The sequence below is a fragment of the Calidris pugnax genome, unplaced genomic scaffold (genome assembly GCF_001431845.1).
Source record: "Calidris pugnax isolate Ruff unplaced genomic scaffold, ASM143184v1 scaffold32, whole genome shotgun sequence".
Classification (NCBI taxonomy): domain Eukaryota; kingdom Metazoa; phylum Chordata; class Aves; order Charadriiformes; family Scolopacidae; genus Calidris; species Calidris pugnax.
The window spans coordinates 7,087,300-7,098,435 of record NW_015090783.1 but is presented as its reverse complement, the minus strand read 5'-3'; the positions used below and the strand labels follow the sequence as shown (position 1 = coordinate 7,098,435).

At 41.9% G+C, this 11,136-nt stretch overlaps 1 protein-coding gene across 2 annotated transcripts in view; it reads left to right on the top strand.

Moving 5' to 3' along the window:
* Positions 1-10,513, top strand: part of PGAM5 (PGAM family member 5, serine/threonine protein phosphatase, mitochondrial) — a 10,800-nt gene extending 287 nt beyond the window's left edge. The window contains exons 2-7 of one of the 2 annotated variants that reach the window (XM_014963118.1): positions 1-24; positions 4,012-4,190; positions 5,209-5,334; positions 6,514-6,602; positions 6,932-7,062; positions 8,729-10,513. The exon at positions 1-24 is cut by the window's left edge and continues 10 nt beyond it. In XM_014963118.1, coding sequence (XP_014818604.1) covers positions 1-24; positions 4,012-4,190; positions 5,209-5,334; positions 6,514-6,602; positions 6,932-7,062; positions 8,729-8,879 — 700 coding nt within the window. In that variant the 3' untranslated portion in view covers positions 8,880-10,513. Of the gene's footprint in view, positions 25-4,011; positions 4,191-5,208; positions 5,335-6,513; positions 6,603-6,928; positions 7,063-8,728 lie in introns of both variants that reach the window. The other variant, XM_014963107.1, reaches the window with a different exon arrangement.
* Positions 10,514-11,136: the final 623 nt, after the last annotated feature.

Here is an 11,136-nt window from a genome sequence, read left to right as displayed (position 1 = left end):
CTACTGGGACAGCAACTGGGACAGGTAGGGGCGGGCGGCGGCTGTGGGGAGGGGATAGGGGGTGAGGGGCCGGGTAGGCTGCTCGGGGCGACAGAGAGGGGGGATTCTTGGAAATTCCCGGTGTTTTGGGGCAGCTGGGCGCTGTGAGGGGCCTGCGGCTCGTGCTGGCCGTGGGACTGCGGTCAGTGTGCTGGGATCCCCCTAAAGGGAACGCTGCCCCGAACCTGGCTTAGTTGTGTTCTTCATGGTGTTGAAATGCGGTCATCCAAGGGTTAACTGCATTTTTTTTCTGATTCCTTAATTAAAGTGTGCAAATATCTGTATTGAGCTTTGGCTCATTTAGCTTCCGTCTGGTGGAATTATCTCCCCAGGGAGACTTATGTCAGGCTCCACTTTAATCGCAGTAAATCCAAACTTAAGCACCAACAGATTTTTATTGTATAATGCCTCCTGTTTTGATTTTTGAGGTGCTACAGAACCAAATGCTCATACAAACAGCGCTGTGTACACTCTAATTATAAAAATACAGTGTTCATTAAATAAGGTGTGCCTTGTTGCACAGTTACATTGAAGGAGGTACTAGAACTTCGTGCTTAACTGCAAATCCAGGTCTTTCTGGCCTTTCTGATACTGCTAAATGGTTGATTTTCTTCGGGGATTCTAAAGTACTTTTGGCCTCGTGTAACTTTTTTTTTTTTTTAAATCAATTCGGGAAGTAGAGATTGTGCTACAACTGATGTAGCTGTCACAATTGCCTGAACAAACGTAGCTAGATAGTGCTTAATCGCAGTTAGGGGTAGTGTACCATATCGCCATCCCTCACAGTGTGCAAACAGTGGAGGTGTCTTATATAAATACAATATCACACGTTGGTTTTACTTTTCTACTGCTTGACGTTTCCCAGTTGGTGTGATGTGGCTTTGGGTATAGCTGGTTGAAGTCTTAATTTTGATTTTTGGATGACATTGACAGAAACACTTAACACGTAAGCTTGTTAAATGGTTTATAAATACACAAACACGTATAACATTTATAAATGTGTATAAACGTATTTAAACATGCTTGAATTTTTAAGATTTTTTTTCTATTTTCCCAATGTATCTTTCCAGCAATATAGTTTCTACTGAATCAAAAGAAGTATCCTACAAAAGAGCAATGGAACTTCTTGTTATTGGAATATTGTTTCATTTGTAATGCCTTACTGAACTTTGTCAACAGCATAAGGAATTGTTGAGCCTCATTGTTTAATAGAAGTCCTGTCTTTACTATAGAAAAATGGATGCAGGGCTTTTTAAAGCCAATCTTGCTGTGAGCTGTAGGGATAGGTATGTGAAGCAATTTTCTATGACCCGATTGCTTTGTCTCAAATTATGTTCTTGATTAAAAAAACAAGTTTAGTTACAATAACGGAAGAAGTGAGGTTGGAATGTAATAAATCAACTGTTCTTTAGGTATGAGATGGAGAGGATTTACGCTCCGAGGTGGACCCAGCAAAAGGATTTGTATTAATGGGGTAGAGGCTCGGTGCAGAGAGGGGACCAGGAGACTGGTGTGTGGGAGACCTGGACAGGGTCGATGAGGATAGCGTGGTGCAGTTGGAAACCTGAGTTGCTGGTCTGTGGTACTGGGGGAGGGAGGGAAAGAGCCTCTGTGCCCAGTGTCCTCTTGAGGAACCGGATCAACCGGGTGATGTGCGATAGGGAAGGTTGTGGTGTGCAGAGGGGGAGACACGTTGCAGTGTGAGGAGAGGGAAGAAAGATTAAAGTGGCATGAGAGGAGAGAGTGATGAAGAAGACGAAAGGATAAATAAACGCTCCAGGCTGAACAGCAAAAAAGAGTTACTGGAGAGACCTGATGTGACCTGGTTTAAAGTACGAAATAATTCTCAGTCTCTACTGCAGAAAGTTGGAGTCTTTCTAGAATATTGTTGGGGTTTGGGGTTTTTTTTAGTCATTTGACGTAAATGTGATTGATAAAGTGCAAATTTTGCAGGTGTTATTGCAGGGCCATTAAGATATGGAACATTTTCTCTATGTTCAGCCAGCACCTCTTCCTCTTTTCCTGGGTATCATTCATGGTTAGTTTTTCTTGATTTTTTTTTTTTTTTTAATCAATTCAGGAAGTAGAGATCGTGCTATAACTGATGTAGCTGTCACAATTGCCTCAACAAACATAGCTAGATAGTGCTTAATCGCAGTTAGGGGTAGTGTACCATATCGCCATCCCTCACAGTGTGCAAACAGTGGAGGTGTCTTATATAAATACAATATCACACGTTGGTTTTACTTTTCTACTGCTTGACGTTTCCCAGTTGGTGTGATGTGGCTTTGGGTATAGCTGGTTGAAGTCTTAATTTTGATTTTTGGATGACATTGACAGAAACACTTAACACGTAAGCTTGTTAAATGGTTTATAAATACACAAACACGTATAACATTTATAAATGTGTATAAACGTATTTAAACATGCTTGAATTTTTAAGATTTTTTTTCTATTTTCCCAATGTATCTTTCCAGCAATATAGTTTCTACTGAATCAAAAGAAGTATCCTACAAAAGAGCAATGGAACTTCTTGTTATTGGAATATTGTTTCATTTGTAATGCCTTACTGAACTTTGTCAACAGCATAAGGAATTGTTGAGCCTCATTGTTTAATAGAAGTCCTGTCTTTACTATAGAAAAATGGATGCAGGGCTTTTTAAAGCCAATCTTGCTGTGAGCTGTAGGGATAGGTATGTGAAGCAATTTTCTATGACCCGATTGCTTTGTCTCAAATTATGTTCTTGATTAAAAAAACAAGTTTAGTTACAATAACGGAAGAAGTGAGGTTGGAATGTAATAAATCAACTGTTCTTTAGGTATGAGATGGAGAGGATTTACGCTCCGAGGTGGACCCAGCAAAAGGATTTGTATTAATGGGGTAGAGGCTCGGTGCAGAGAGGGGACCAGGAGACTGGTGTGTGGGAGACCTGGACAGGGTCGATGAGGATAGCGTGGTGCAGTTGGAAACCTGAGTTGCTGGTCTGTGGTACTGGGGGAGGGAGGGAAAGAGCCTCTGTGCCCAGTGTCCTCTTGAGGAACCGGATCAACCGGGTGATGTGCGATAGGGAAGGTTGTGGTGTGCAGAGGGGGAGACACGTTGCAGTGTGAGGAGAGGGAAGAAAGATTAAAGTGGCATGAGAGGAGAGAGTGATGAAGAAGACGAAAGGATAAATAAACGCTCCAGGCTGAACAGCAAAAAAGAGTTACTGGAGAGACCTGATGTGACCTGGTTTAAAGTACGAAATAATTCTCAGTCTCTACTGCAGAAAGTTGGAGTCTTTCTAGAATATTGTTGGGGTTTGGGGTTTTTTTTAGTCATTTGACGTAAATGTGATTGATAAAGTGCAAATTTTGCAGGTGTTATTGCAGGGCCATTAAGATATGGAACATTTTCTCTATGTTCAGCCAGCACCTCTTCCTCTTTTCCTGGGTATCATTCATGGTTAGTTTTTCTTGTCAAAAACCCTACCGTTATACCTGTGACTGAAAATCAGTGAAAATCCCAAGAACAATTATTGAATTGACAGGAATTCAAATGTAAAGTCTCTCCTAATGTTTATAATCTTCTTGTCTGGATAGACTGTATCTTTTGTGTGTTTTAGTGTACACCATCTGTTTGCATTAGGATTTTACTTTTTCTGTTGCATTTGTTGCTTTTTTTTCCCCCAAGAATTAACTGAGGGATGGCTGTTGCTAAAGAGCAAATTTATCTGTGTCAGTTACACCTTTTAACCTATTGCATTAACTTTTGGTATTTTAATGCAGGCTTTTATTTATAGCTCTCACACAATGGTTTGAATCTGTTTTGCAATACAAATAGCTAAATAATCAATTTTAGCACTTAACTATATCTAGAACTAAGACAAGACTGTAAAATTCCTGAAAAAAAAAGGCTATAAAAATCTGTAAAATTTCTTTTACTTTTAACGTCCTCTATCTAAAAATGATGTGCTAAATGTGTTTGTTTAGACGTGAACCACTGGCTCTTATCAACCTCAAAAAGAAAAATGAAGAAACTGGGGAAGAGGAACTTGCCTCGCGCTTAGATCACTGCAAAGCAAAAGCCACCAGGCACATATTCCTTATCCGTCATTCTCAATATAATTTGGATGGCCGGGCTGATAAAGACAGAACTCTGACCCCACTTGGTATGTAGTACTAGAAACATCATACTTTGCGTTTTGAGAGAATTGCTTCTCACATGCTGCTGTCCTGATGAGTACAGGTCAGTAACTCAGCTCTGTTCCGGGCCTTGATGCCAAACCATAACCCACTTCCTGGATCCTTCGTGGCAGAAAGATGTCATGAATAAGTTTGTTTTTTCCATTTTTCATCCTCTAAATCCGGACATTAAAACTTGCTTTACAGAGTTCTAAACACACTTAGTTGTAAAGAAAATTCACAAAGGATATTTCCAATTATCTTAAGGTTGCTTGAGCAATTTTCATGCCAGCTGACATAATTCCCCAAGGCTAAGCTTTTAATTTTAGCTCTGTGACTAACTTTGGGTTAGTTTTCTCTTTAAAAGGTGGTTTGTGTTTCTGTTAGTTAATTTGTTGGTTTATAAAAAAATAAAATAGCCCTTGACTTTTCTTTCATTTGGAATATTTATAATTAAATATATTTTCCTTTTGCTACTATGCCCTGATTCTGGGAATACTGCTTATCAGTTGCATGAAATGAGGATAACCTCTGTCTGTGTTAATCTTAATTCATTGATCCCCTGACTAGGTCTCATGCAAATTTGTATTATTTTAACAGTGTGCTTAAAAAACAGTGGGCGCTTTATTGATTATATGTATGCCAACACTATTTTAAGGGGGGAAGAGTTATTTTTGTGCAACGCTGGTTGAGGTTTTAGAAGTCTGGTGCCAAATGTTTAGTATAAACACCTTGCCCCCCAAGTCTTAATCACCACTGTGCAATCGGGAGGGAAGGGCTAATTTCAGGACTAAGGTGCTATCTTAAAGTGATGGAAATATGGCTTGAAACTGTCCAGCCAATAAGCTTGATCTGAATAAATAGTGACTCTGGTAAAAATGTTTTCCAGTTACTTTTTGAAAGGAAAAACGAGACCTTTTATGTCTACTGGACAACTTTTTGGGTAGTTTGTGTGAGGCACTTAAATGGGTGTCACCAATTTATATAATGAATTTCATTTTTAAGGTCGAGAGCAGGCTGAATTGACAGGACACAGGCTGGCAAGCTTGGGATTAAAATTTGATCAGATTATCCACTCCTCCATGACTAGAGCAACTGAAACAACTGAAATTATAAGCAAACACCTCCCAGGTAAGTGACTTCCCTTAGTTTGTCATTGTCTTCTGATCCTTAAAACTCCTTCCAGTAGAATTCTAAGCTTGTCCTTAAGGTTGAGATGTTACTTATCCAACTTCCAGCCCTGTGTGAATATGTCTATATTTATGAAGAAACTAACAACCCTAATTGTGCTTGTTTCCAGTTCATCTTTAAAAATACAAGAGGGGTCTGTCCCTGTGAGTGATTACCTGCTGCTGTGCAGGAGAGCTCTTCTGGTTGCTCTTCACTTAGGTGTTTTGTAAGGCAAAGTCTGTCACAGGTCATCAGGCCCTGGCTCAGTCCTCAGTCTCACAGGGAAATAGTGAAGGAGAGAAGAGGATTGTAAACTCCAGTTCTTGTAGTGATGCTTCCTGGGTTACTTAACAGGCCCTTCTTCTGTTCTGTGCTATCCTGTGTGCAGGGGAAAACATTTCACACTCAAAGGTGTAGGGATTTTTTTAATGCGGGTGCTTTGTTTAGATGGAATTTATGGATGTTGTAGTGTTTTTGTTTTGGTTTATTGGGTTTTTTTCCTCCTGCTGTTCAGACATACCAGAATCTAAACTAAAGATACTCAAATGCACATAATTCTGTCTGGTATTTTAGCAGATATTCAGATATAACTAGCTGAATGTCAGTTGTCTTAACCATTCTGTGTTTTTTTTATGAAATGTGCTGTTTCAAAAAAAACCCCCAAACCAACAAAACAAAAAAAACCAAATAGCCCCTTGTACTCCAAAACAAACAAAAAACACCCCGCCTTCCCATCTTTCCTTCCTCAGAGTAAAAGATTAAAATACTAATATAATATACTAAATATCAGAAGTGTAGCATTAGCATTAATTAGCAGTAGGCATTAACTGATGTAGAGCTTTAGATAACATCTTTGCAAGTGCATTTCTTCAAAGTGTGGCAGACTGGGAAGACTCGCTGTGCCGGGCTGGTCTGGCTGTTCACACTTAGAATAAATTTGTCTTGCTGATGACAGAACAGTTGTGTTGGAGAGACACACACCTTGAAAGGAAGTGTGTAGACTAAAGTGGTCTTTGGGAAGGAGAAAAAGACTCCCTTGAAGAAAGAATATGAAAAATGTATTGATTGTAGAGTTGTGGGCCTGTTCACAGTGGTAGGTGGAGTAACAACTCCTTTCTGAATGTCTATTTAATGTTTCAGGAGTCAAGAAAATTAGTACTGATCTGCTGAGAGAGGGAGCACCTATAGAACCAGACCCTCCGGTCTCTCACTGGAAACCAGAAGCTGTGGTAACTTTTTACTTAAAGTTTGGTGGTTGGTGGTTTTTTTTCTGTATTTCTTTTGGGTTTTTTTAGTGTACTTTGTATTGATTGTAGTGATAACTCGCAGTGTCTGAGCTGATGCTTTTCATCATAGACCTTAGATAATTGCATACTTTTCTCCTCCCCAATAAGTGTACAGAACAGTTAAAAGAACATACAATCCTTAAGTATTTGTTCAGCTTCAAATGTGCCTCCCTGTAAAGAAGTCTTTAGAAGACTCAGCCCGCCTGCACATGCAGACGATGGCATGTGCTGCTCTGAGCTGTGTTTCATTCTGAATTCCATGTCATTAGCAGTATTACGAAGATGGAGCTCGAATTGAGGCTGCATTTCGAAACTTCATCCACAGAGCTGATGCAAAGCAGGAGGAAGACAGCTACGAGATCTTTGTCTGCCACGCCAACGTCATCCGCTACATCGTGTGCAGGTACGAGGTGGATTGCGGGGCCATCGTGTGCTTTAAAAGGTCACAGCTCTACTGACGTGGTGTTGGTGTGTGGCACTGCTGAGGGGAGGTGGGTTGGTTTGGCTTGTTTGAAGTTGTTGGAAATCAGTGCCTGCAATGCGAGCAGCTGCTTCTGCAACTTCATTGCAGGATTAATTTGCAGATAGAGGACATCTGAAAATCAGAACACTTTCATTCTAATCCTGAAGTGAAAATGGCGAAATTAATGTGGCTCAAAACCTTTCTGTACATCTGAACAGTCTCCTTACTTGATTGATTCAGTTTTGGGAATTCTTTACTAATGGGAATTCTTGTATTATGTTCAAGTTGTATCAGTGTGTTTTTGCAGTAACACATGGTATTGGATTAGAGGGGAGAGTGGATCTTTTGGCTAACATCAAGGTGGTTCATGAAGGAGAAAACAGTTCTGGATCTTTGCCTGTCTCTGTATCCACTCAGCTGAGTCTGTTTTATTCCTCTTCCCTATCAACAAAGCACAGTCTGCAAGATAATTTGTCTTGAGCAGAACATATGTGATTAAATTTTAATCTGATCAATACCTACAACAATTTCAGTTAGCTTTATTTAGCTGAGCTAGTTAAATGCTAGCCTGTCTGCTCTGCAGACTGCTTTAGAGCTTTTCAAAATTGCTATACTTAAAATTATCGATCAGGTAAACAGAATATTCTTTCCTGTGCCAATAGAGATCATCTTGCTGCTACCTAGGCTTTTTCTGAAATAGCTGTATACTTTTTCTCTCTGCTGTTTCTTCCCTCACCTTTTTAACTTCTCTTCTGTGCCTTCCATTCCAGGCTAACCAGTAACACAATCCATCTAGCACTCCCTTTTAATCTAGCTTGACTGTAGTTGTTACTTAGTTTCTTAGCCTGTCTAAAAGACTGTCATAGAGCCAAAACCAAGTTATTCCTTAGTATCTGATGCAAAAGTTTTGTATGTTCTCCAGCTGTTTACTACAATTGATTGACCTCTTGAGTATATTGTTAGGAATTTTAGAATAGCTGGAGACTGGGTTTGATTCTACAAAAAGCACAGGGTACCTTTTCTTGCCCTTTCTGGGGAACAGTACAGCTGATGGCAAGTAGTGCTGGTGAATTTCTTCCATAGGCACGTACAGGCAAGTAGAAAAGATCCTGTCCCACTGCCTCCTCTAGGCTCTTGTTAGGTACCTACCCATCTTGAGAAGGCTTAAAACAGTGTGTAAAAGTGTGCTGTTTGCCACCTACACCGTGGGTCTGCAGAGGAGCCCATTGAAGTGAGAGCCATCTCCTCCCCAGGTCCTGAGCTGTGTGGGGTTCTGTGGTGCTGCCGTTGGCTGTCTGTGGTCCTGTTTGTCAGGAGGTGGCTCGGAGCACTCCCAAGCAACCCGACCACGTTAGAGCTTCCACCTTCTGTCGATTTGAATTAATCCTATACAATAATCGTACCCATCTGCTGGACTCTGCTTATGCAAGTGCACTGTTGGCACTGGGCCAGTTATCACCACTCTGTTTTCATATGACTTGCGCAAGAAAAGTATTTTATCCAGGGGCTGACTGTGGGAGCGTGTGCGTGCAAGCTGCAGAATGACCAACGGTTTTTCTTATTATAAATGAATAATTTCTTCTTTTTTTTTTTTTTTTTTTTAAAGAGCATTGCAGTTCCCCCCAGAAGGCTGGCTGCGAATGTCTCTTAACAATGGCAGTATAACTCACTTGGTGATACGGCCGAACGGAAGGGTGGCACTTCGAGCACTGGGTGACACGGGTTTCATGCCTCCGGATAAAATCACACGCACCTGAATGAGCAGAACTGACGGCTGTCCGGGAGCTGCCTCGAGTCTCTTTGCACTAGTACATTCAGCTACAGTACCACTAGGTTTTTATTGGTTATGTTGGGGTGTGATGCTGTCTTAAAAATGTCCTTTAGCCCTTTGCCTCCTTCATACATATTCATATCTGCCTTTCAGTCCAGAAAAGAAGAAATCTTTGTAAGCCTGAAGCTGCCCAGTCCTCAAGTATTCCCCAAAACTCAAAGCTGAGCTGTGGAATACAAAGAGGTTGAATGTTCGTGTGCTCAGCGGTCGCAAGAGCACAGACTTTCCCCCTGCCCCCCCCCCCCCCGAATTTCTATAACCAAAGCTTGCTCCTGTGGGTATTTTCTTGTGCAGGAAAGCAATTGGTGTGAGAACTGGTACGAACAGCTTTGTATCACGCTGCAGCTAAAAACTGAAGATGAGAAGATGACCCAGGTTGTTTCAGCTCTTGCAGAAGAAATGACAAACAGGGTATTCTGCTGTTCAAAGGACAAAGGGATAAGGCTTCTGTTTCTGTAAGCTGTTGAGGATGTGTGTTTATGTTGTGTCATTGTTCCTCTCTCCCCCCAAAAAGCTCATGTAAACTGTGCCTGGAGGTTGTGAGCATAAAGCAAAGAGGGTAAAAAAAAACCACTTGCCTCAGAGCTGCGGTGCTAGAATTAACTACTGCTTTTATTAAGTGTTCCTCCATCCTCAGGAAGTACTTTAAGCTATTCTGAACAATGTTTTTCAGTCTCGTAAAGCCTTTAACTAAAACCTGGTCTGTGGGGGGCTGTAGGGCTGTGTCTGTAGCAGTAAGATGGAAGGAAAGGAAAGCATCTTCCGCACGTGCTTCCGGTTAGTGCCGTGACGGTTTTGAGTGCTTTCTCCCATTGAGCTGTACTTGTCAGTACTTTGCTTTTGGAGTAGAGAAATACCACCACTGAGACCAAGGTACTGATGCTTCGGGTCAGAGGTTCTGCAGTGTTGGAACAAACTGCTACTTGAAACTACTGTTGCCTGAACGGTGAATGTCTGTGGGATGACTTTCCTAGGCCCTGGGCGAGTGCAGCCGTCAGGCGGAGTGCTTCAGGTGGCTCCTTTTTTTTATACAGCTCTGACACTGCTGGACTTGGGCGAGGAAAAAGGTGGGTGGCAGAGAAGTAGGTTCCATTTTTTGAGGGGAAGACTGAGAAGGATTTCACCTGAAGGCTGTTTGCTGGGCCCCCAGGCTGGTGTGGTAACTTGGCTCAGCCTGTACTGGGGGGTGCTGGGAAAATTAGGCCTTGGTGACAGGGCACATACTAGAAGCCAGCAAACAGAACTGACTTGTTTGACAGGCTCTTATCACCAGGAAAGTTGATGGGCCTCTGAACTTGCTCCTTCAGAGCTGCATGAAGCCCAATCACGGCACACACCCTGGCAAGGGGCTTTAATGACTTGTTTGGTGCAGGGCTGCTACAGCAGGGTGATTTCAAGGAAAATGGGGCTAGTAGGGAACAAAACGTGATCGTTGTGCAAGTTGTGGGGGCAAGAGGAAACCATGGCGATGTATCTCATTGATGCAATGAGAATAATTTATCAGTTTTTGTCTATTAACTTTTTAAAAGTTTTGAATAAAACGACTGGTCTGTCTTTCTTCCTTGTCTCTTCAGCTGAGCAGCCTTTGTAGCCCGTGTTGCCTGGGGCAACAGTTCATTTACCAACTTTGCCTGTTTGTTTTAACTCCAAATATCTGAAATGTAGACTTGAGGTAGTAGCTGGCTTAGAGTTAATTATCATCCTCTCCAGAAACCAGCGCAAGCTCTGCAGTGCACGAGAGGGGACTGCTGTGCACTAGTCCCAGCCCTGGGGCTCCTGGCAGTTTGGGAGTTACAGGGCACTTACCACCACCTGGAACAGAGCACCAAAGCTGGTAAGATGAAAATGCTGTGCCATTTTTATTTGTGTGTCTATACATGTACCCTTTTACATACCTTTCCACCCCGCTCAGTGTCCTTCCACACCCCCCCTTCACCCCCCACCCCACAAATAGGTTCCTGGTGGGCAGCCAGGACACACACCACAGAAATTAATGACGTTTTCAGCAGCACTTAAAGTGGGGGGTAGGGGGGAAGAGGAGTGTATAAAATCTAAAATTAAGTACATAATTTTTACAGTAGTTGGACTTTCTGTCTTAAATGTTTTGAGGCTCTTCAAGGCTTCAGTGGCACAAGCCAGAGCCATTGCGTGCACACACACAAAAGATGCTTGTGGTTGTGTTA